The 26,208-nt window shown below is 40.1% G+C and overlaps 1 protein-coding gene across 2 annotated transcripts in view; it reads right to left on the bottom strand.

Moving 5' to 3' along the window:
• The window catches only part of ticrr (TopBP1-interacting, checkpoint, and replication regulator), a 42,947-nt gene extending 23,193 nt beyond the window's left edge, over window positions 1-19,754 (bottom strand). For both annotated transcript variants that reach the window (XM_048563167.2, XM_048563168.2), the window contains exons 1-10: window positions 19,085-19,754; window positions 16,110-16,431; window positions 10,354-10,589; window positions 9,856-10,093; window positions 7,057-7,186; window positions 6,640-6,776; window positions 4,637-4,840; window positions 3,827-3,975; window positions 2,196-2,296; window positions 1,060-1,153 (exon numbers count right to left, since the gene is read on the bottom strand). In XM_048563167.2, coding sequence (XP_048419124.2) covers window positions 1,060-1,153; window positions 2,196-2,296; window positions 3,827-3,975; window positions 4,637-4,840; window positions 6,640-6,776; window positions 7,057-7,186; window positions 9,856-10,093; window positions 10,354-10,589; window positions 16,110-16,431; window positions 19,085-19,672 — 2,199 coding nt within the window. In that variant the 5' untranslated portion in view covers window positions 19,673-19,754. The remainder of the gene's footprint in view (window positions 1-1,059; window positions 1,154-2,195; window positions 2,297-3,826; window positions 3,976-4,636; window positions 4,841-6,639; window positions 6,777-7,056; window positions 7,187-9,855; window positions 10,094-10,353; window positions 10,590-16,109; window positions 16,432-19,084) is intronic.
• Window positions 19,755-26,208: the final 6,454 nt, after the last annotated feature.

Below are 26,208 nucleotides of genomic sequence, written 5' to 3'. Positions count from 1 at the left end.
ACTTGTAATCCAAAGATCCAGGTTAACACTCTGGGTCATGTGTTTGAATCTTCCCATGGCAGATGGCTAATTTTGAATCAAAGAAAATCTGGAAGCTAACCCTTGTGGATTGTTACACCCATATGGTTCACTGATGCGCTTCAGGGAACGAATTCAGTTGTCCTTACCAGGTCTGTCCTAAATGTGACTCCAGACCCACAGTAATGCCCTCTAAAATGGATCTAATATATCAATCAGTTCAAACAGCAATAAAGAACGAGCAAAAAAATGCTGGCCAAGCCAGTGACACCAATATGAAGAAATATAAAAAAAAAGCCCCTCCCATGACCTGTTCTTTTAATTCTCCCACTTGCCACAGGCGGAAGCATTGCCATTACTGGGATCCCTGACATACCATCTATAAACGGCAGCTGTGTACCCCATCAAGTGCTGCAGTCTAAAGCTGTCCTGCATGATTCATGTGAGTTACCTCCTCTTATTAGCTAAGGGAAATTGGCACCCGCTTTGCCAAAAGTAATTTCAAGGACCTGATGGATGCGATGGTGCAGAGGAAGGCCATTCCCTCTCTCAGGAGCAGCAAAGACCATGCCATCATCCTATCAGTAGACTGCCGCTGCAGGTCCAAATAACCTGTTTTAAAGATATGTACATAAGGCTAAAATGTAGGAGGAGCTTGCTTTCAAAAAGAAACCAATAGTGCTATAGAATTTCCAGGGCATTTATGACAAGCCCATTTCATGCACTCAATGATGGGATAAAACTTGAGCATCAGCTACTGTGCAGCCAAGGTTACTTCAGCCAATGCAGATGAGCAATTAATCACCTATGAATATTCTACAAGTTGAAAAAATTTAATCTTTATTTTAGATAACTTAGGCATTTCTATTTGGACATTCTAATAGGGAATTATTTAAGAACTGCTGCATACTTAGAATAGAATTCAAAATATTAACCTCATTTCACACCACAACTTAAATTGATGGGACAGGAGTTTCTAACTCAGATTTAAACAAAGAGATGAAATTGTGTGTTTGGTCTGGGACCTAACACCATACTCACTTCTTCCACAAGCCGTTCCAACTGTTCACGGTCGCTCTGCAATGATGGAAACTGTTGGAACATCTCTAAACGTAACAAGACCTGGAGCTGGCAACTGCAACAGGACCCAGCATAAAGATTAACACAAAGATGTTCTCTAACAGAAACACAGAAATTTTAATCTTTCCTGTCTACGCCCCTAGGCTACACCAACATCTCCTTGCAGAAGTAATTTAGTTTAATTACTATTTTCCCTGTTGGTTGTCTGTTGTTAGCACAGGCTATTTCTACATCGGGTAGTCAAAATCCAAGTGAGAAGCAGGTTGACAATTTACAAGCTTAAAATTTACGTTTCCTGCAAGTAGGACCTTAAGCCAAATCAATCAGCATCCAGGTAGCCTGTTTAAAGCATATTCCAATAACATTTCTTTTCAACATCATTTGTAAATTAGGTAGACTCTCCAAACAGCACTCTCTCTACTTTAATTTTCAAGTGGTTACTGTACAAGCCTGAGAATGCACTCTAACTTTGCATATACAGATTTTTTTTTTAAAAAGAAAAACAACCGTTGTTCTACTTTCCTAATTCCTTTACACTTCTCTCTCCAACCATACCACTTGCCATTCCATCCCATCCCCACATCTCCCAACCTTCCTGCTCATGTTCGGGTTAGGAAGGCAGAGGGGTGGGCATGTGGAGCAGTAAGCTGGGGAATCAAAAGGGGAAAGCAGTATATGGGAAAGGCATCAAGGAGGAGACAAGTCGAAAAAAGTGTTAGCAAGTCGAAAATTAGAAAGTGAGAGATCCTTTGGCCAGTTAGATTCAAGGTAGTTATATGTTTTAATGTAAAATCTACAGTTCAGGAACAACCCAGAGTTATTACATGTTTTCCTGTGGGAAAATGATTTTAGGAGTGCGAACTGAGGGATGGGCATTTCTTTAACTCAGTGATATTTTCATTACATGTACAACACACCAAGAGAGCTTGAATTAGATAATTTATCAACTTGGCATCTTTTCAGTGTGGATAGTTTCATGCAGTTTTGCTAGAACCCTCACACTTGAAAAAAGTATTGTGTTAAACTTACTCCATTTGAGTGTCAATAAGAGGATGAATAAAACCTAAAGTCTTTAATTTAAATATTGTTTTACTTACTCTCTGATTTTGAGTTCCTTGTTCTCCTGGTTTCCATACTGCTGCCGAATGGATTTAGTGCTCTTCAGTAATTGCATTTGAATCAAATTTATACATGCAGTCTTTAAATAAAAAGAGGCAAAGCTGTTACATTCAAAAGGTACACAAAATAATCAGTGTTGAAATGGTATTGCATTCAAAATTGTGAAAAGGCATCCAGAAGTAAGACTATGCAGTTGTCCTTCCTAATTTGAAATGAAATGCTTCCTCCAGGGAGCTCTGGAGGCATTAATTGTGAGCATTTTTAAGTGGAATTTATATCTTAGATATCTAATTGCATTGTATTGCACAGAACTTACAATGTAAGAACTTGCCTTTTGGACAATAGACTCATGCTGGTGTTTATGTCTTCTGCCACTCTTCATCTCATTCAATTGGCACTTCTTCCTCACAATTTATTTCGTTACCCTCTAAATGCACCTGCGCCAGTCACCTGACTTTCTCATGGTGAAGTGATCCACATTAATCTCGAACAGGCATTTCTTTTGAATTCTCTATTGTACTTATTAGTGACTACAGTATATGCATCCCTTAAAAAGAACATTCTCTAAAAAGGTTCTCTAGTAATCCCATATAATTTTATATTGAGGGCACTCTTTGGTCTTATCTTCCCTGGAAAAGGAACAGTCCCGGCCTGTTCCATCTTCTTTGATAGCAATATTCTCTTAATCCTGATGTAATTCTAACAAAAACATTTGTATTTTCCCCAGTGCTTCCACATTCTTTTAGAGCCTGAAATCCAATTGTGGACCAACCAAGATTCTAAACAAACACATCAACGCATTTTTGGTATTTATTTCTATCCCGCTAGAAATAAGTTCCAGTTATTATTTTCACATTTTTGAAAGTGATCGCATTACACAAATCACAGAGTTTACAGGTTTGGATGCAGTTGTCAAAGGAGACTTGGTGGCCTGGACACTTGGTGGCCTGTATTGCGCTGTAATGTTCCATGTTCTAACGTTTATGTGGTATTACACTGCTACCACTGTGTGCCAGTGGTGGAAACAGTGAGTGTTTATGATATAGGACAGAATGTGATGCATTGCCAATCAAGTGGACTGCTTTGTCCCAAAATGATGTCAACCTTAAAAGTGTTGCTGGATGACTGCAGTTGCAGCAAAGACGAGATTCCATCAGACTCCTGACTGGTGCCTTGTACATAAACAATAAGCTTTGAGAAGTCTGACAAGTTACTCACCACCAGAACTTATAGTTTCTGACCTGTTTGCGGAGCTACCCAGTTACATGACTAGTCTAGTTCAATTTTTGGTGAACAATAATCCCTAGGATGTTCATGGAGATAGATTTAGAGCAGAGTGTATGTCGTTCACCAGCTGAATATCATGGAGAGATGGTTAGATTCTGTCTTACTGGTTAAAGTCTATATAATTGCTATAATGTAATGGTATCAGTAGATAAAACACATTAAAGGTGACAATATTGCAATAACGTAATAAATAGCAATTCGTTTCACGTTTTTCGGATTGATGTAAATTATAATTCATTGAAGATTTTTTAAAAAAGCTTTTTCTTCGTGAGATTACATTATTTCAGAATTATCAAGCCATCAAATTAGAAGCTAATAATACCTCATGAACATTAGTGTTTGCAGATTTTAAGTATATTTTAATGACGGAGACTGCATTCTGCACAAAACTAAACTGGGACAATTCATCTGCCACATGCTTCTCGTAATTTTCTTTCAAACTGGACATCATCTCCTCTTCAGTTTTAAAATCTGTAACAGACATAATGGGAAGTCAGATTGGAAGCTGCAAATAGGCAAGAAGTACATAATAATGAGTAGTGGAAGATAATTTCCATTTAACTGTTTCTTCTATTCAGACCATTCATAATCTCATCATAAAATTGTGCATAAAGCAATGTTAGGTAGGACAATATAAAAATTTTCAAGAAGCTATTCTGCATTTTAAAATTACAAAACTAATGTATCAGCACAATTCTGTAGTAAGTTCCACAGGCACCCATGGCCATCAGTCATTGTTCAATATTTTAGACTTAACCTAGTTCCTAATTAACACCAAAGCACAACACAAAACAAAACTTTTTATCTTTCTTTAATGTAATGGTGATTGACTCACCAACTTTACTGCTTTCTCAATCCATTTTGCTAATCAATTTATTCAGAGATATTATTACACACCACTGGAGCAGGTCTCTTATTTCAGGGGTGGTGTCACTACACCCCTGCTTTCTCAAAGCTGTCTCATGCAATAATGGATAGCAAGTGACTGAGCAGTGTTTCAATTACTCAATCGAAACTTAAGCCACTACACTTTGAGAAGACTAAGTGTTCCAAACATCTGAAAAAACCTTTTGTCTGAAATAATCAAGGCAGGAACCCATAACTTTGGCAAAAGGCAGCTCGCAAGACATACCTACAGTAATCTTTTTCATTCTTTTAGCTTTTTGTTTGCTCCCCAGATGTTTCTTGGGCTGATGCGCAGGATCATCTCCAATGGAAAGCTGCATCCCATCCGGTTGGTTTTTCTGTGCTTTCAAGTTTAGTCTAGCAACATTCAACATCTGAAGAGAGCGACTCATAGATCTCATCCTCTGCCGTACAGGGGTTCGAGGACCACCTGAAATTGATTCAACAAAAGTGTTCAGGACAGGGAAGGAAGAATAGAAATGAATCAGTGAACAATCTAACCTAAGGAGATTGTTACAACTGGCCATAAAATTTGATCAAAATGACCACAGCACTTTCAAATGCTAATATGCTAAAGTTCTCCTAGGTGAGTTGCATTCTAGGCTGTTGAGCGAGGTAAAGGAAGAGATACCAGGGGTTGAGGCAGTAATTTTCAAATTCTCTAGCCAAGATGAGCTGCCAAAACATTGGAGTACTGCTAACACTGCCATTATTAAAAAAAAGGAGGTTGTGTTTGACAGATTTGATCAAATTTTTAGAAGAGGTAATCAGAAACGTTGACGAGGGCAATGCATTCAATGCCAGATTCGTGGATTTGAGCAAGCTTATGATAAGGTCCCACTTGGCAAGCTGAAGAAAGTTAACAGCTCATGGGATCCAAGGCAAAATGACATATTATGCCATTTTTGGATCCAGAGATTAAAGGAGAAGGTGATGGTACAGGATGTTTCTGTGACAGGAAGTCTGTTTCTAGTGGAGTTTTACTAGCCTTGGTTCTGAGTTCTTTGAAGTTTGCAACGTACTTTAATAATTTGGACTTAACCTTATAATCAACAAGTTCATGAATGACGCAAACATGACAGGGTTTCAAATAACGGGGAAGATGGCTGTAAACTGCAGGAGAACCTCAATAGACTAGTCAAGCGAGGATAGCAGTGCTAAATGGAATTAAACTTGGAAACGGGGGAAGGTATGCAGTTGGGAGAAATAACAGTACTACACTAGGCATTACACTATCAATGGGAGGACCCTGAAAAGTGTTGAAGATCAGAGGACCTTGGCGTGCATATTCACAGATCCCTGAACGCAGAGCAGTAGGTAGATAAAGTGGTTAAGATGTCATATGGTATACTTGCCTTTATTAGCCAGGGATACAGAATACAGATCAAGGTTACACTGGAACTGTATTAAAAACAAACTTGTTAGGCCACAGTTGCAGTACTACATGCAGTTCAGGTCACATTAGTGAGACTGCACCACAGAAGGTGCAAAGGAGATTTACCAGGATGCTGCCTGTGCAAAGGTGCGTGAGCTATGAGGGCACATTGGATAGGTTAGGGTTGTTGCCATGGAATAGTGACGGCCGAGAGGGAACCAGACAGAGGTATTATAAAAGGTTATGTGGGACATAAATACAGTGATAAGAAAGGCATTTATTCCATTACAAGTGGGGGTGAATAAATGGAGGCATTAACATAAGGTGCAAGGTACAGGCCAAGAGAAGAGTTCAGGAGAAATGTTTTTACTCAGTGGATAGTGGGAGTTTGGCACATTCTGCCTCAAAAGAGTGGTTGAGTCAGAAACTCTCAAATGTGTTAGCAATATTCAGATATTCACTTGCATTGCCAAAGGTTCCAGACTTATGTGCCAAAAGCTAGAAAATGGGATTATAGTGGAGTCAGATTGTTGTTGACCAGTGAGGACATGATGGCCCAATTATTCTCCTACTGCATGTAGTGTATATATCTATGAGTCTATTTTGAACATGATTTATCTTGAGTCAGAATCTACCTGGTCTTACGCAGTTAGACAAAACACTGCCATTCAATGCCTGAGATCACAATAGTAATCTGTTAAATTATAGGCAAGGAACAGTATCACAATTGAGACATTTCACTGGGAACAGAAAGGAAACAATTGTAGACTGTGGGAAAAGGTAGAAAAAAAGCACTAAGGCAAACTCCTGTTAACACCCTTCTTTAAATTCCAAGCAAGTTATATGACACTTACACCGTCTTCTTTTTAAACCTTGCTCTACAATTGGTCCGGCTTCATCCGCAGACTTCTTCTGGTAGAACTCAGCTAACTGATTAGTTAGAGAGGTTTCATAGTCCAGATTAGCTTTCTCATCAACTCCATGCATTGACCTAATGCATAAAACAGCAAGTTGACTAGTTTTTAGGAATTTGATACTTAGCCTTCCTGAGAGTACACCTTTTTCACTACAATTTAATAAGTTATCTGAATTATTCCATTAGAGCGCAGATAAGTTACAACAACACAAATGTAACCTCAGAGCTTCTTAATTGATATGCTAGCAAATAGGGCCAGATTTTCATTGTGTTCGTATTTCATAAATGTTTTTACATAATTTATTCAATTTATTGAAAAATGTACACTTTTGTCACTACAATTTAGTTTCATTACCTGAATGATTCCATTAGAGTAGAGCTTGCTCCTGATAACTCTGATAATGGAAACCAGCCTTCAACAAAAGAAATCCTTTGTTGGGAAGTCTGAGCCAGCTCCAGTTGCACCCAATCTGGAACAGTAACCTCTTTGGAAGAAAGCAGGACAAATCCAATTCAATCTTTTAATGTACATCAATAGTCAGGTTTGACCACTTGAAATTTAGCACTTTGGAGAAGAGAAGGGTCATGTTATTTTACATTTTCAAGATTGGGAAATTAGAAAACTCATACCTCACTGACATATTTTAATGTCTTACAAATTTGAGAGGCAGAAAACATGGACTCAGTTGTGTAGCAAATTCATGGAATGGATTTCTCAAGTAGGATAGCAAGGAAAAACTCACCAAGTTATGTGTATTTGAGGATTGGGTAAATTAATGTTTTTGGGCTAGCCAAAATGGACTAGAAACTTGGCCTATCGTAGATTTCATGGTGAGTACTTGATTTGCATAAAAAGACTTCTAGTTGTTAAAATTTTACAACGTTATATTTTCATTTCTAAAGTGAATTAGTTTTAGGTATGCTACCGCAACACAAATGTAACCTCATGGAGCTATTTAATTGATATGCAAGCAAATGAGGCCAGATATTCCATTGTGTTAGAATTTCTTCAACTTTTATATATAATTTATTCAACTTTATTGGGGAAAAAAAAAAGGTGTTTCCTTGCTGGGCTACAGTGAGATTTATTCCCTTCCTCTACTAGAGTTGGATTCCAAAGAGAAATGAAATACAACCCTTTAAAATAATAGTGCTTTAATTAGTGACCATAGCCCCAGACAGGATTAGCTTTATTTCAGGATATTTTAGAATTAGCATGTTCAGAGACGTTACAACTTGAACACAGGCCTCTTGATTCAGAGGTAGAGACACCTACGTTGCACAAGGATACGCTGTTAAATTTAATTTCAATAGAAATTGCAGCCATCTTACATCAAATTTTTAAGGTCATTTAAATAGCAATTGGCATAATGCAGCAGCATACAGGTCTCAATACTATTGAAAACCTTGATGTAATGGGAAATAATAAACTCAATCAACACTGTTAATCCATTATCACCGCTGCCATATACTTACTGTCAACTCTTCATATCTCAATGACTTTTACACAAAAATTTTAGTTATCTAATAAATGTGAATGAGAAAATGTCAATAACAGTTAAGATTAGGGTCTTGTGGCACAATTCTCGCGGCCCTGTCTCGGGGCCAAAAGATCTGGGTTCAAGTCTGACCCATCCGAGGCGGGTCATCATAGGCCAGAACATGTTTATATAAAAAGATAATAAGTTTACTAAGATGCAAATAGACCATCCAATTTGATCATATTAGCATCAGCAGGTCCTTTATAAATACCTGGGAATTGCAATATATTTAAATTTGGTTATTTAAAAATCAGACGTCAGATTGGATTGAGGATTGATGATAATTCATGGAATAATACTTCAGCAGGAAGTAGCTCAAATGGCATTACGCACACACAGTACTGCAAATGTAAATATGAACATTTCATACTAGCTCATCATTTGTAGAACGTTACAGTGCACAAACCTACCAATCAAATTGCACCATTAAAACACTTCACTGTACAATAGACGTCTTTACTTACCTTATAGCTTATATTCAGTCAATCACATCACAACTAAATATTGCTAAATGCAAGAACAAAATTTATAATAAACAATAATTAAATACATAAAACTAAAAATACACAAAAATAGTCTTTTCTCAGTAGTGTAATTTCAACGTGGTTTTAATTTCAGCTTTCTTTTTATATTTTCTTTTAGTTTTAGTTTTATTTTAGTTTTTAAAGATCCTCTGGCTGCCCCATTCAAATTCAAATGTGGCAAATTTTGTTTCAGATGTTCAACCAATATCCATGTTCCACGAGTTAGTTACAGTTCTACATTTGTCAATTGCCCAACATAACCAAATTTGGCCACAAGGCTCTTTCATCCAGAAAAAAACATAACTAAACCTGTCACTTTTGAACACTAGTATAATAAATATGGAAAACAAGGCTTGAGGGGAAAAAAAAAAGAGATAACGAGGTGTAGAGCTGGATGAACACAGCAGGCCAAGCAGCATCAGAGGAGCAGGAAAGCTGATGTTTCAGGCCTAGGCCCTTCTGCAGCTTTTCTGCTCCGCCTGCTGTGTTCATCCAGCTCTACACCTTGTTACCTCAGATTCTGCAGCATCTGTTGGTCCTACAATCTCGAGGAAAAAAAAAAGTTCATTTTGCAGTTTACTTAATATCTTGGGGTTTGTGTTTTTTTTTACAAAGAATACAGCCTGGTCATTTTTGAAATGCAAGAACTACGTGACTACATGAGCCAAAAGCCTGCATTTACTGAATTACTGCTAGCCACAAGATCATAGACTAGCTAGTCTGCTCAGTTCTGAAAAAAGTAACACTACAAGACCGAACAATAGGTTGACAAAAGTTCAGCACCAATAGCCAAGCTTGTTATGAAATTTCTAGTATCTTGACAATGGACAGAACAATCTTTTTTTTTAAAAAACAGTACTTAAATATTTCCAATCTACCATAATGCTCTCATTCAAAGAGACCAACAACACAAATACATTTTATCTACAAAGTTTCACATTTCACTCAAGTTTGAGAAGTCCTGTTGTCTAAAATGAACATGACTATACAGAAGGACTAAGAAATTGCCAGAAAGTATTCCTACTGTACTTGGCAAGAAGGGTTTTATTCTTCATTTATAAAATTAATGGTATTACTTCATGTTCTTACCTGAACTGGGTAAATCTTCAGCAGAATTAGAGGCCAGAGTCAATGCTCTGTTTACAGCATCTGGCACCTCAGAAGACATCGTCTGGTTGCTCTCAATTATTTCAGCCTGCAAGAGAAGCTCTTCAAACTCTGGTTCTTGTTCGCAACAAAACAATGTAAGCACTGCTGTGCCTCGAAGTAGAGGAGACAGTAGCCCTGTATACGGGGGCAAATAATTATTTATCTCCACATCAACAACCTGGAAAAAAATACGAAAAAGTTCATAACATTTTGACGGTATCACCATTAGTCCTATTTGTTTTCCTACTAAGCAAGCTGCGTTACAACTGACTGCTAAATAGAACAGTGTGATTAATATCAAAATCAATGGTGGAAAAGCTATCACCAACAATCAAATCTTTTAAATGAGAGATAATTAAAATCCCAAATGCAAAAGCAGAACCATAACATGAATTATTATACCTTTACATAATGATTCGCCTGTATGAAAATGCCTACCAGATATATATTGCTGCAGGTCATTTGCTCCAGAAGTCGTTGAAGAAAATAATTATCTTTAGTTTCCTTTTGTTGAGCACATTGTAAAATCCAAGCATGTGTTAAAAATTGATTAGTCCTTTGCCGATCCCAATCTTTTACAGCTCCTTTGACAATGATGTTCACGGGCGCAGTCACATTTTTCTGACAAGAAGAAACCGGCTCCAAAGTTACAGGACAACACATCACCTGCTCACCTGTTCATGCCAAGAAACCATTATTTTTACGATTTAAAGTTGTAACTTCAAGAACAGTATAGCACAGGCACAGGCTCTTTGGCCCTCCAAGACTGCACTGACACACGACGCCCTTTCTAAACTTAAATAAAAAACTTTGGCCTCCATGTGGTCCTTATCCATCTATTCCCTGCCTATTCATATATCTGTCAAGCTACCGCAAACATTTTACATCTGTTTCCAATATCTCATCCAGCAGTGTATTACAGGCACATACCACGCTGTGTAAAAAAAAAAGCCTCTCGTGTCTCATTTAAAAACTTACCCACTATCACTTTAAACCTATTGACCCTTGTATTTGACATTTCTACCATGGGAGAAAGACCCTATCTATCCATTCCATCCATGCCTTTCTATACTATAAACATCTATCAGGTTTGCCCTCCTTTGATGTTCAAGTGAAAATAAACCAAGTTTGTCCAATCTCTCCCCACAGCTCATTCCCTCCAAATGAGGCAACTTTCTGATAAATTCTCTACCCTCTCCAAAGTGTCCACATCCTTTTGGTAGTGTGGCATCTAGAACCGCAAATAAAATTCCAAATGTGGCTTAACTAAAGTTCTATACTCCTGCACATGATTTGTCTTTTTTAAATGCTTCTATGCCTGACACATGAAGATATGCCATATGCTTTTTGATTGGCTTATCCATTTGTCCAATAAAAAAATGAAGTGAAACCCTCAACTGGCAAAGTCTGCACTAGAAGCAGCACCTTTGTAAAACTTTTAGAAATGTTCCAAAGATGCAATGCAATATGCAATACATTTAGCCATAGCAACAAGCCATTCAGCCTACCAAGTTTGTGCTGATTCCCAATCCTTATTTAGACTGCTACTTACTGTTCATGTGCAGTTTCTGTCCCTCTGTTCACATGTTTATCAAGATAAGCCTTAAACATTGCTAACGTGTCTGCTTTCACCAACTCACCGGCAGTGCATTCCAGGCACCCACCACCCACTGTGTGAAAAACTTTTCCTGCACTTCTCCCCTAAACAATCACATTGAACTTGTTTCACAGGTAGTAGGAACTGCAGATGCTGGAGAATCTGAAATAATAAGGATGAACACAGCAGGCCAAGCAGCATCAGTAGAGCAGGAAGGCTGACATTTCGGGCCTAGATCCTTCTTCCAAACGCCAGCCTTCCTGCTGCTTCAATGCTGCTTGGCCTGCCATGTTTATCCAGCTCTACACCTCGTTATCGCACCTTGAACTTGTGCTCTCTTGTAGTTGACTTTTCCATCCTGGGATAAAAGCCTCTGACTATCCTCTCTATCTATGCCTCTCAATTTTGTAGACCTCTTTCAGATTGCCCCTCAGCCTTCATCTTTCCAGTGAAAAGAATTCATGTTTATCCAACCTGTGCTTGTAACTAAAACCCTCCAGACCAGACAACATTCTGGTGAAACTTCTCTGCACCCTCTCTAAAGCAATCGCATCCTTCTGGGAGTGTGGTGATCAGGAGCGTGTGCAATATTCCAAATATGGCCAAACTAAAGTTGTGTATAGGTGTAACATAACTTGCCAACTTTTATATTTAATGCCCCAACTGATGAAGGCAAGCATGCTATATGCCTTCCTGACCACCTTATCCACCTATGTTGCCACTTTCAGGAATCTGTGGACCTGTATGCCCAGATCCCTCTGTATGTCTATGCTCCTAAGGCTTCTGCCATTTATTATATAATTTGCACCCAAATTTGATCTTCCAAAATGCATCAGCTTGCATTTGTCAGGATTAAACTCCATCTGCCATTTCTCTGTAGAAATCTGCAAGCTACGTCCTGCTGCATCCTTTGGCATTGCTCCTCACTCTGCCAATTTTGGTCATATCCGTAAACTTACTGATTTGACCACCTATGCTCACCTCCAGATCATTTAAATATATACATTACAAACAATGAAAGTCCCAGATCATGAGTTACTGAGCTCCATTCCAAAAAGCACCCATCCACTGCTACTCTGTCCATTCTAACCAAGCCAGTTTTGTATCCATCTCGCCCTGGATACTACCGTCCAAACGAGCCTGCCGTGAAGTACCTTATTAAATACCTTACAAAAGTCCACATGGAGAACATCCACTGCCCCTTCCTCCTCAATCATTCTTGTCACCTCCTCAAAAAAAACCTCAATCAAGTTGGTGAGACATGACTTCCCTCGCACAAACCTATGCTGCCTATCTCTTCTATTCTCTTCCTAATGTGAATAAATTCTGTTCCTCTGTATTTTCTCCAACAGCTTGCCCACCACAGATGTCAGGCTCACTGGCCTGCAATTACCTGGATTATCTTTTTCCCTTCTTAAACAAAGATACATTCTCCAGTCCTTGGGAAAGTTGCCTGAAGCTAAAAGAGGACGCAAAGATGTGTTAAGGCTCCAGCTATTTCCTGTCTTGCCTGCCACAGTATCCTGGGATAGGTCCCGTCTGGCCCTGGCAACCTGTCTACCTTAACATATTTCAAGACACTTCCTCCTACATTATGTTTACCTGCCCAAGAGCATTCATACACCTTTCCCAACCTCAACATCTCTCAGGTGCCTCTCTTTGGTAAATACAGACATAAAGTACTCATTAAGAAGGTCAGGAGAGGCAACGGCCTCGTGGTATTATCACAGGACAGTTAATCCAGAAACTCAGGTAACGTTCTGGAAGCCTAGGTGCAAATCCCACCACAGTCGTTGGTGGAATTTGAATTCAGTGAAAAAATAAATTTAAAAAAAGGCAAATGATGGCCACGAAGTCACTGTCGATTATCAGGGAAAACCCAAATGGTTCACTCATGTCCTAGATGTCAGCAAGGCATTGGTTCCCCACGGCAGGCTCATTCATAAAGTCAGGAGGTATGGGATACAGGGTGACTTGGCTGTCTGGGTTCAGAATTGGTTGGCTGACAGGAGGCAGAGAGTGGTTGTAGATGGTAAGTATTCTGCCTGAAGGTCAGTGCTGAGTGGTGTCCCACAGGGCTCTGTTCTTGGGCCTCTGCTCCTTGTAATTTTTATAATGACTTGGATGAGGAGGTTGAGGGGTGGGTTAGTATGTTTGCTGATGACACAAAGGTTGGAGGTGCCGTTGATAGTTCGAGGACTATTGCAGGCTTCAGCGAGACATTGACAGAATGCAGAGCCGGGCTGAGAAATGGCAGATGGAGTTCAACCTGGATAAATGCTGAGTGATGCATTTTGGAAGGTCGAACTTAAATGCTGAATATAGGATTAAAGGCAGGATTCTCGACAGTGTGGCGGAACAGCGGGATCTTGGTCTTCAAAGTTGCCACCCAGGTGGATAAGGTTGTTAAGAAAGCATATGGTGTTTTGGCTTTCATTAACAGGGGGAATCGAGTTTAAGAGCCGCGAGGTTATGCTACAGCTCTACAAAACCCTGGTGAGACCACACTTGGAATATTGTGTCCAGTTCTGGTCGCCCTATTACAGGAAAGATGTGGAGGCTTTGGAGACGGTGCAAAGGTGGTTTACCAGCATGCTGCCTGGACTGGAGGGCTTGTCTTATGAGGAGAGGTTGACTGAGCTCAGGCTTTTCTCTCTGGAGAGAAGGAGGAAGAGAGGTGACCTGATCGAGGTGTACAAGGTAATGAGAGGCATGGATAAAGTCGATAGCCAGAGACTTTTCCCCAGGGCAGGATTGACTGCCACGAGGGATCATAGTTTTAAGGTGTTAGGAGGAAGGTATAGAAGAGACGTCAGAGGGAGGTTCTTCATCCAGAGAGTCGTGAACGTATGGAATAGTTTATCGGTGATAGTCGTGGAAGCGGAGTCATTAGTGACATTTAAGTGACTGCTGGACATGCACATGGACAGCAGCGAATTGAGGGGAATGTAGGTTGGGTTACTTTATTTTTGGATTAGGATTATTTCACGGCACAACATCGTGGGCCAAAGGGCCTGTACTGTGCTGTACTTTTCTATGTTCTATGTGACTTCAGACCCACAATGTGGTTGATTCTCAACTGCTCTGGGCAATTATGGATGGGCAATGAATGCTGGCCCAGCCAGAGACACCCATATCCCCATTAAAGAATTAAAAAGAACCTATTACCTCCCTCCTTTATCCTTGAGTGAACTCTTTCCCTGGCTATCCTCCGGCTCCTAATCTTTGTTGAAAATGCTTTGGGATTCTCCTTAACCCTGCTGGCCAAGAACATTTCATTGCTCCTTTTAGCCCTCCTAACTCCACGTTTGAGCTCCTCCCTACTTTTTTAAAATATTTTTCAAGGCCTTTATCTGTTTCTAATTGTCTAGACCTTAGGTATGCTTCCTTTTTCTTTGATGAAGCTGATAATTTCCCCTGCCATCCAGCTTTCCTGAATCCTGCTATTCATGACCTTCATTTACACAGGAACATGTCCGTACCACACTCTAATCTACTGGTCCTTAGAAGACTCCCAAATGTCAGAATGGGATTTGCCCTCAAACAGCCGCTCCCAATCCACATTCTCTAATTCTTTGCCTAATTCTGTTATAGTTGGTCTACCCTGATTTTACGCCTTCATCCGAGGTCCACTCTTGCCCTTATCCATAAACATCCAAAAACAGACTGAAATATGGTCACTATTCCCAAAATGATCCGCCACTGAAACTTTGATCACCTGTCCAGGGTCATTTCCCCAATACCAGGTCCAGTATGGTCCCCTCCCTCATCAGACTATCCACATACAGTTTGAAAAAAACCCTCCCTTAAAAGCCCCTGGCACTAAGGGAGTCCCAGTCAATCTTCACATTCACGCTCAATAAGCTATTTTGAAAGGCAGCATTTATGCATAGCTTTATTAGCTATTTTGCACACAGAAAGAGGCAATGCTACCAAATCAACTCACTTGGATAGTATTGAGGGTGAAACTTTGCTCAAAGCAGGAGAACTATTCACACATCTTCAAATAGTAAAATAACCGTAAAATAGTAAATTAACCGTAGCAAACACCAGGCAGATGGGGTCTTATTTTACACAAATAATTCACAATAATTTACACAAATTTAGTGATATATTGGATAGTAACAGAAGGAGAAAAAGTAAACATCTTCCCCATTAAAGCAGCTATAAATCAAATACTAACAGACAAAATTCACTAAAATGCAGCTCCATGATTTTTCATACTTGAAGTTACATTTAAGAAACTTTAACCAGAATCGCCTAGAAGAATTGTAAAAGTAACAGGAACCCCATGAACAATTTTGACATGACACGGGATTGACGTTTCCTGGCTGTCAAATTAAAATGGTGACAGAATGTCTCTCACAGGAGCTTTAATTCAGGTTGCTCCCTCATTCTAGATCAAGACCGGAATTTAGCTTTGACAAGAGTGGAAATTGCTTTGTGCCATTAGTAACTTTACCTTGGAACTTCAGCAAGGTGGAAGTAAATGCCTCTATAGCATTTAAACCAGGGAATCAAATAAAAACCATATTATTCATTAATGTCCAGAAAGCAGACATTCAAAACTGATAACGGTAGGAAAAAGGATAATTACCTTGGGTGATAGTCAGTAATCCAATTTGAAGAGGAAACATCTTCCGGTAGAAACTTTCAATATTCACAAAGTAATTCATACTGCAATCAAATGGAAAGAGAGCAGCTACTGTTTCCCTTAGTTTCACAAACTCTTTTTTATCTACTCCATCTTTATCAAAAACAATCTTCTTCTGACCAACTTGGGACATTTTGCCCAATAGTAAAGCAGAGTCATTAATTGCAAGTTGCATTAAAGCCGTAAAGGGAATTAAACTTCCACCAACTGAGCGCATCACTTCAGAGACCCTTTTATATCCAATATGATCAGAAGTTCCAGTGAACTAGAAGGGAAGAAAAAACAAAAGATTTTTGTCAAACTAAAACATACAAATTGTAAAAGCAAAACAGTGCACTGCAAAGGCTCATTAAAGCAATGAGATACAACATAATAATGACTTTATAATCTGTTTTCGCAATATTGTTGGAGGAATAAATATTGGCTAGGCCAACACATAGATCCTCACCCGCCCTTTTGAACTCTCCACACAAAGGTTAATACTACTTTAGAATCGTTGATATTTACCCAAGACAGACCATCAAAATTAAACAAAATCAAGTAGCATGGAAACAATAGAACTGCAATAGGTCAATCACGCAGCTTAAAAACTAGACTGCCTCAGCCAATGACTAGAGGTCTGCAGCCTGGAAATTTCCTTTAAAGCTACGATACTTTGCATTTTGGAGGTGAATTAGTTTCCCTTAGATAGCTCTTAAAGTCAATTATGAGTCAAGAAAAGCAAGAAATAAAGTTGTGACAGCAATTTACATGCATGACTAAATGCAAAATGCAGTGTAACAAAAACATTAGTCAAATCTCCTACAGTGCTGAGTGAAAAGTTGCCAGATTACAACAATGTTCAGTTTGACAGATGGTAGAAATAAGCCATTTTGTCAGAACTTTCCAACAAGCAAAGATGTTCCTTGGCTGGTGGTGAGAAGGGCACTACCTGTGAGATCCTTCATGGCTAGACTCCCTGCAGCACCACACACTGCCCTTGAAGCAGGTGTGTGAGATGTACATGGTGAGAGAGAGATTGGGAGGAGGGAGGGTAAGAGACTGTCACACATCTCCTGCTGGAATGTGCATTTACCAAGGAAGCCTGGAGAGAGATGCAGTGGTTCTTGTCAAGATTTGCCCTAAGTAGCTCCATGATGCAGCATTCTGTGCTTTATGGTCTATTCCCCGGGATGCATACTGAGACAAACAAACATCGACTGTGCCCAGAGGACCATCAACTCTACGAAAGATGCTCTTTTGTGTGTCCAAAACTTGTTAGTCTTCCAGTACAAGCTGTGGACCTCAAACAAGTATTCCAGACAGGCGTGTTCCAAGGTCCAGGACTATGAGCTAAGGGATGCATTTAAGTTTGGGATAGCTGCCACCAAGGCACAATGGGGCAAGACCACTATCTAAGGTAATGTGGCCAAAGTACAATGGGAGTCTGTTCATTTATTGGACCATCCCAGTGCCTCAAAATATATGTACAAGTAAAAAATGCTTTTCATTTGTTTGCTGGGTATCATTTGTTTGTTTTCCATATGTTAAGACTTTAGAGAATCAAAATACTTTAGAAACTACAAAGTTTTTTTATGAATAAGGTATGCTTTGAAATAAGTAAAAGAAATTCAGTGCCTGGAAGACCTATTATAAATAGTAACGATTTATCAGTTTTCAGAACAAACTACAGCATGTTATATCTACTTAATTACTTCTTGAAATGCAGTAACTGATAACTGGGCATGTATAGCAACTCAGATGTACACAGCAAGATGACAAATAGTATTGATGTAGTAAACCTAGTATTAGTTATTCAAGACATTGGTCAAGAAACAACATTCGCTCAGGTACTTCTCTATATTATCAGCTGCTATGATTCTTCAACATCCAGTCAAAAAAGGAGCAGAATTGGCACTTTAACATTTCACTTGGAAAGGTACACTTCATATGATGATACATTTTACTCTAATGCATAGCATGTAGCAGCCATAAATGTCACACTGGCTGTTGTTGGGTATTTGTGAATACATTTTGATTTGACACAACAGAATCTGACCAATTCTGTTCATATAAATTAGTAGACTTAATAAGATGTACGCAAAGCACAAATGACACAGTAAAACATGCAATTATGTACCAGAATGCAGCTGCCAATTTGGGCACAAAGTACTCAAAAGAGTCATAACAAATATGCAAATTGAACTTTGAAAGTATTTTCAATAAGGTTCTGGGACAACAGAATATGGTCCACTTCCACAAATGGTGCCACAGGAACATTCCTTTTAATGTTAACCGGAATTGGAAGATATTTGTGGTTTTACCTCTTACCCAAAAGAAGGTACCCCCAACAGTGTAATACTTCCACAATGCAGCACTGTGATGTCAACCAAAGTCATGCGAAGTCCTGGAGTAGGGCTGGACCAAGCTTGGGTGGCTTTGGAAAGGGTGCATACAATATCTGGCCAATAGGTAGCAGAATGTATTTTACAGATGTTAAAATACTTAGACTCCTTTTGATTTCGTTTGAACTTTTTTTGTCATATGAATTGTTATCTTTAAGTTTAATTCATCCACATGAATATTTCTAATAGATTTAGAGGCAGGATCTTTGAGACATGTAAGAAATTACTGATGCGAGTGGAAAGTGGCAAAGGGGGTCGAAGTGTGGAAGGACAGGGAGACAAAGGGGAACTAAGTGAGGGGTTGGGGAAGTGATGTGAAGTCGCGGGGGCCAGCGGGTTAAGTCAGGGGAGAAAAAGAGGGGTCCAAATGAGGAGAGGGAGGGAGGAGAGGGAGGGAGGAGAGGGAGCGAAATCAAAGAAGGTCAATCAAAGTGAGGGTAGACTGGGGAGGGTGAAGTCGGGTGTGGTAATTGATGGGGTGAGCAATTGAAAGCAGGGACAGAACTTTAACCACGAGAAATTAAAATCGGGTACCTGGTGGAGGCACTGGGTATCCACCCAATGGAAGGCGATGGAATGGCTAGAGAGTAAGGTCCGGACTGAAGCCGGGATGATTTTCTCAGCCAGTTGCTGGCAGTTGTGGCTAGCGGGGAGCTGCAGGAAACCAAGTAGCTCATCCCGGGAGTGCGGGCAAGGGACAAAGAGAAAGAGGGAACTTCGAGCTCGGGGCGGCGGGGCCTCGGTTCCTGATCCCGGGCGGGACTTAGCGGGGGACGTGATGTCCGGCTGGTCCCACTGATAGTCCGATAAGGCCTCGATCAACGCGGTCTGAGTGGCGGAGGCAACGGCGGGCCCCCGATCCCGACTGGCCGCTGCTTCTCGGCTCAGGGCTTCCTCCAGCTCCTCCAGGTGCCGGAGCCGTAGTTCCCTGAAGCCATGGCCCCGGGACCCACCGCGGGTTCTCGCCCTCGCCGCCGCCGAGTTGAAGAGTTTGAAAGCCCAGCGGACGTTGTGGAGGCCGGAGCCGCAACCCGAGTGTAACAGCACACGGAGAGCTGCCTGTCGCACCGGCCCGGGCTCCGCCGCCGTATCGACGAGGAAGGCGATGTTGTGAGAAGCCATGACCGAGCCCGTCACTCACCACCCCTAAGCCCAGAGGGAAAAGTCCCTCAGTATTGCTCTCCCGCAGTAGCCGCCGCCATTGCTGATCTCAACCGACAATTTTTGGCGCCCTTTCCCTCCTCAATGCCCATTGGTGGCAATCCCATCGCTACGTCCGGTCATTGGACAATTCCCCGAAAGCCTTTCTCCTCTGATTGGTCCAACATCCTACTGGCCTCCGCCTTGACGATTGGCCAAAAGGCACGACCCTTGTATCGCCGATTGGTAAACTCAGAGAGCCGCTGTGCGCGTGGACTCATTGATTGGATTATATGCTTCGATCATTGTCCAATAGTCGCGGACACACATTTCCGCTCTCCGATTGGATAGCCTCACAGTAAACAGCAAAGTCCAGCCAATGGGATCTCCAAGTTGTGAAGAGTTGCACTGCAGTTTGTCTTTTTGAAAACATTTAATCATGGTCCTAAATGTTACTTTTAGCGGAGGTAGAAACACAGTAGGTTGTGTTATTCGCTATGGGAGCTCTTTATCACAGTGTCATACAGCCATTGTACTGTTCAGCATGGGCTGCCCTTTGGTTCAACTCATTCATGCCCGACATCCTGAATTAATCAAGTCCTATTTGGTTCATAGGTCTCCAAACCCCTCCTTTATGTACCCATCCAGATACATTTTAAATGTTGTAATTGTACTAGCCTCCACCACTTCCTCTGGCAGATCATTCCATACACACACCGTCCTCTGTGTGAAAAGTTGCCCTTACGTCCTTTTTAAATCTTTCCCCCTCACTCTAAACCACTGCCCTCTAGTTTTGGAATCCCCTACTCTGGGCAAAACGACCTTGGTTATTCACCTTATCCATGCCTTTCATGATTTTAAAGAACACTAAGGTCACCCATCAGCCTCTGTCACTCCAGGAGAAAATAGCCCCAGCCTAATTAGCCTCTCCCTATAGATAAAACCCACAAACTCAGACGACATACTTATAAATCTTTTCTGAAATTTTTCAAGTTCAACAACATCCTTCCTATATCAGAGACCAGAATTGAATGCAGTATTCCAAAAGTAGCCTAATTATTGTTCTGTACAAGTGCAAAATGGCAGCTCAACTCCTACACTCATTGGACTGACCCAAAAAGGAAAGTGTACCAAATGCTTTCTTCACAGCCCTGTCTACGTGTGATTCCACTTGCAAGGAATAATGAATCTGCACATCAAGCTCTTTCTGTCTGGCAACACTCCCCAGGATCCTACCATTAACTGTATAAGTCCTGCCCTTATTTGCCTTATCAAAATCCAACTTCATTTGCCAATCCTTGGCCAATCTCATCAAGATCCCATTGTAGTCTAAGGTAACCATCTTAGGTGTCCACTGCAATGCCAATATTGGTGTCAAATGTCATCTGCAAACTTACAAACCGCACCTCCTATGTTCTCATTCAAATCATTTATGTAAATAATAAAAAGCAGTGGACCCAGCAACAAACCTTGTGGCATTCCACTAGTCACAGGGCTTTTGTCCAAAAGACCACCACCAACCTCTGTCTCCTAACTTCAAGCCAATTTTGTATCTAAATGGCTAGGTGTCACTGGATTCCATGTGATCTAACCTTGCTAGCCAGTTCACCATGCAGAACCTTGTCGAATGCCTTGCTGAAGTTCATAAAGACAACATCCACTGCTCTGTCTTCATCAATTCTCTTTGTCACCTCTTCAAAAAACTCACTCAAGTTAGTAAGACACAATTTCCCATGCACAAAGCCATACTGACTCTCCCGAATTAATCCTTGCCTTTCCAAATACATGTAAATCCTGTCCTTTAGGATTCCCAACAACTTACCCACCACTGACCTCAGGCTCACCAGTCTTTAATTCCCTGGCTTTTACCTACCACCTTTTTCAAATAATGGGACCACCTTTGCCAACCCCCAGACTTCGTGCACCTCACCGAGTTTATTTATGATACACAAATCCCAGCAATCAATTCCACAAAGTTCTGGGATACACCTGATCATTTCCATCACAATTTCTTAAATTTTAGATATCTTTGTAACCATCCACAAAAGTAGCCATTTTATACATTCAATTGATTCTGCAGTTATAGCAATCTGGAGCAGGATATTTTGCATTCTTTCATATCTTTTTGGGAAGATATTGTGTTTGCATTCATTTAGTTCAAATTCTAAGATGTAATGTTCTTCTCAATCTAGATTCTCCTTTAGAGACCAGAGTAATTTCCTATCTAATCTTCCAATGTCTTTCATCCTATTGCATAGTTCAATCATGTCACCCATTTGATTTAAAGGGTGAAACTCCCAGCTGGCGGATATTAGATGCACAATGAAAAATTGGGACTGCGTATTGCTGGAAGCCAACCATCTTAGCCCCAGGAAAATTCTGCAGGGGTTCCCCATTGCCTTACCCCTACCATCAATATCGTGACAGACCACTTTTTACTAGAAACTGAACTGCTACTAAAATACCACAGCTGCTAGAGTAAGTCAGAAACTGGATATTCCTAAGGAAATGGCACACTTCCTGACTTCCCAATGCTTCTCTACCATCACAGGACACAACTCGTTTCCCTGGATTGATGCAGCTTCAACACTGAAGAAAGTCACTACTCTCCAGGGGGCATGTACTTGATCAGTGCTTCATCCAGTGGTTTAAGTATCCAGTACCTCCACTATTAGTATAGTGGCTACTTTTTTTTTGCTTTCTACAGGGTGCTCTAACGAAATTTGTTAAGGCTTCTTTAGTAGTGCTTTCCGGACTTGGGAGCTTTATTACTTAAAAGGAGCAAGGTATGTAAGCACAGAATTGCCTCCAAAGTGCCCATTAAATATTATCCTGACTTGGAAACAAAGAGCTTTACTCCAATGCCACCAGATCATATTCCTGGAACTTTCTACCTAACACCAAAGTAGGCGTATGCCCACCACACAAACTCTGCAGTTAAGAAATCCTACCACTATTTTCAAAGGGGACTAGATACAGGCAACAGATATCAGCCTTGTCCTGAAAATAAATTAAAATTTTAAAACTTTTGAAGTCTAGACGATATCTCAACAATACTTCTAATAATTGTTGAAGGAATATTTAACAAAGCATCTAAATGTTTCATAAACATGGATCTGTAAAACTTAGAATTTTCACTTTTCTATGTAAATTAACAAAAACTTTTTCCATCTTTATCCTGACTGAAAATTTAACATAAACCACACAAATCAAACAGCATTTTGTTTCTGAGCTAGTAATCGCTCACACACACTTCCCAGGAGTGCTCAGGTATTAAGTCCAGCTCAGGCTGTCACAGTTATTTAGTGAAGCAGTTAGAGATGGGAACTGCTTGTAAGTAACTTGTGCAGAGTTTATGCTCACTGGCTACTTTCACTCTCAATCCCTTGCACAAGTTGCTTTCCATTGAATCAATATTAGGACATCATTGCATTGTGCATGCTGGCCTCACATCTCTTCTGTGTCCTAAAGAAAACAGATTGATTTTCTATAGCATTTTACTACTCTGTGATTATTCATTTAATTTATTTCTTTGACCTCTGTTCATAGATTGTGAAACATGGAAGCACCTGAAGCTATCATGCTTAAATTGAAACTCCAAAATAAAGTCATGTGACATCTTCCCAGTGAGTTCAACAGTTCAGCCTCCGGAGGAAAAGTAACGCAAAATAACACTCTTCCATCTGGTGAACCACAATTCTGTTAACCCTTACTTTACTATACCTGACATGATGGTATTTAAAGCCTCCGATAAATTAATCTGAATAAAAGGGTAGCAAATTGGTCTGCTGCTACAGGGCATTTGTCTTATTAATGACTAATTGGATTAAAACTCCTACTTGACATGCACAGAGTGACAGCTCAGATGGGAATGAGGCAACCCCATATGTCAGTGCCCCCAAGGAGAGATCTTACCTGGACAGGATGGGAAATGCTCACTGGAATTAAAAACCCTCTGATAATAAGACACTTCAGTCCAAGTCCATTTGAGCTATTGGCACAAATAGGATTTGACAAGAACACTATCTATTTGGTCAACCTATATGAGTCTGGCTCTCTACTGTACGTCAAACAAATTTCTGTATGGAATCATGTGCATTTTCCTTCCTTAATCAAAGAGACAGTGTGATTTTCCCCCCTGAGTTAGGGAACAGAGCTGAAGTGATTTAGGATTAAAGAGAAGTAGTGTACATTGTTGGTCTTTGTAGGCTATCTTTTAACTCAAACGAAAGCAAGCAATCTCAATCTATTTACACGATTCTTAATTATTCCAAGCAACACAATCTTATCTTCGCAACATTCACAAACACCTGAGTAACAAATAATCAATTATTGTTCCATTATATGCCCTACACACACTTTGCTTCCGTGCTTGGTGTGTGGAAATCATTTGCAACTCTAATTCATTCTTTCCCCAAGACTTCAAGATTTCAGAGTCTCTTGGTTATCACTCCTGTTGCAGTCTGAGGGCTGATCTTGGCATCATTTAATCACAGCTTCTTAATGAATGTCTTCGTCTTTTCTGGATACTCTCACTTTGGTTCCTGCTGGGTGTGAATCTGCAGTGTCACTCAGAGTTGTGTCAAACACAAGTTGTGTTTGATATGGAAAATGAAAAAGTATCATTATCATGCAAAGGAATGTTTTCTCTGCATCTGACTTGGGTATGTTGATGGGATTATGTAGTAGCAGCTTTATTTGGGATCCAACCTGTGCTGTACCTGACCAAAGAATGTTTAACTGGCAGTGCAGAGGGAGCTTTAGTCTGAATGACACTCATAGTGCACCTAACCTCTGTGTGCTTCCTGGGGCAGTGTAAATATGTAGTATACAGTGCCCAACTTGATCAGAAAGTGCTTGAGGCTCGTTTTGGGTTGCTGAAATGGAAATTGTTCCAGTCTCCTGCGGAACATTTTTCATCTTACTGAGTAACAAATGTACAAAAGAAAGTGACTAAGCAAACACGAACAATTTGTAGTTTCAGGTTGGGCATCTCTTTAATGTTGATGTAATTGTTTAAGGAAATGGCCTGCTGCTGATATGGTGGAAGTAATTAGTGATGAGGGGTCCCCTCTCAAAGATAATGCATTTGCTTGAGTAGCAGATAACCATCAGGCACAATTAGCATTGGGCACAGATGATGTAAATAAGGGCATGTTGTTATTTTAATTGCTGCATTCAAAAAGACTGTATTACACAGATCTACTGTAATTATTTTGATTTCATTAATTTTTGACATGAACACTGTAAAACTGTAAACTTTGTAGCTGCATTAATTGAAAGCCATGAAAAATTTAAGCTGTCCACTAATGGCAATGCATTTTATGTTGGTGAAAGAAACAAAAGTTTCTATTAATATTTTAGTCTAATTTACATCGTGTGGCTGGGAGAGTCTGTACAAAAAGGTCTGTTGGCCGCAGGGTACCATCTGTTCCCGGGCCTTCGGTTGATGTCTGGGTTGCTGTCCCATATTGGATGATGCAGGACAGAAATGAAACGGAGGAGCAGCTGGCATCTGATCAGCCCAATTTCTGAGTGTTGTACTAAAACAAAAGAGAACGGGTCTCACAGTTATTATATGCATACTGTGGGTGAGGTGGATTTATGCAATGTGAAAATTGGATTGAGAAACTTTACATTTTTTAAAGTTTTTCTATTAATTTTTCCACTCATCACAGTGACACATGCCAGGTTAATGCGAAAATGGAGGCAGCCTTACTGTTTGGTCCAGATTCACTAGATACTCAATTGAGATTACAGGAACTCATCACATACTGGACCATTGTGGGTAGCAGACAAAGAAAACTCTTATCCAATTGGTTTGGGCCTGACTTGAACCTAAGTGCCTAAGGTGAATTGCCTCATGCAACGCATCAAATTTCTTTCAAAATATTTGTTCCAAGTATGAATCAAAATAATTTTGATTTTAAAATTACTTTTTTCTTCCTCATGTTTTTCTTACTCTGATTTCTAATTCAATCTCCTTACCACTTTGGATTCTTAAAGAGGTCTAGAAAAAAGAACAGAATAGAACATGAACAGACCCTTTTGCCTACCAAGACTGCGCCAAAAAATGATGCCTTTCTAAACTAAAAATCCCTTTGATTATACATGGTCTGTATTCCGCTATTCTCTGCCTATTCATATATCTGTCAATATGCCGCTTAAACATTGCTGTTGTATCCACCTCTACAAGCTCCTCTGGCAGTGCATTCCAGGCATTTATCACCCTCTGTGTAAAAAAACCTGACTTGCACATCTCCTTTAAACATATCCCATTTTACCTTAAACCTAGGTCTCCAATAATTGACATTTTTACCCCGGGAAAAAGATTCTATCTATCCACTCCATGCCTTGCATGATTTTCTAAGCTTCTATGATCACACCTCATCCTTTAATGTTCAGGTGAAAACAAATCAAGTTTGTCCAATCTCTCCTCATAGCTAATATCCTCCAAACCTGGCAAAGTCCTAATTAACCATTTCTGCACCCTCTTTGAACAAGATGGCGTCAGAGAT

Source organism: Stegostoma tigrinum, chromosome 33 (genome assembly GCF_030684315.1).
Source record: "Stegostoma tigrinum isolate sSteTig4 chromosome 33, sSteTig4.hap1, whole genome shotgun sequence".
NCBI lineage: Eukaryota > Metazoa > Chordata > Chondrichthyes > Orectolobiformes > Stegostomatidae > Stegostoma > Stegostoma tigrinum.
This window is presented reverse-complemented; position numbering and strand designations above follow the sequence as displayed.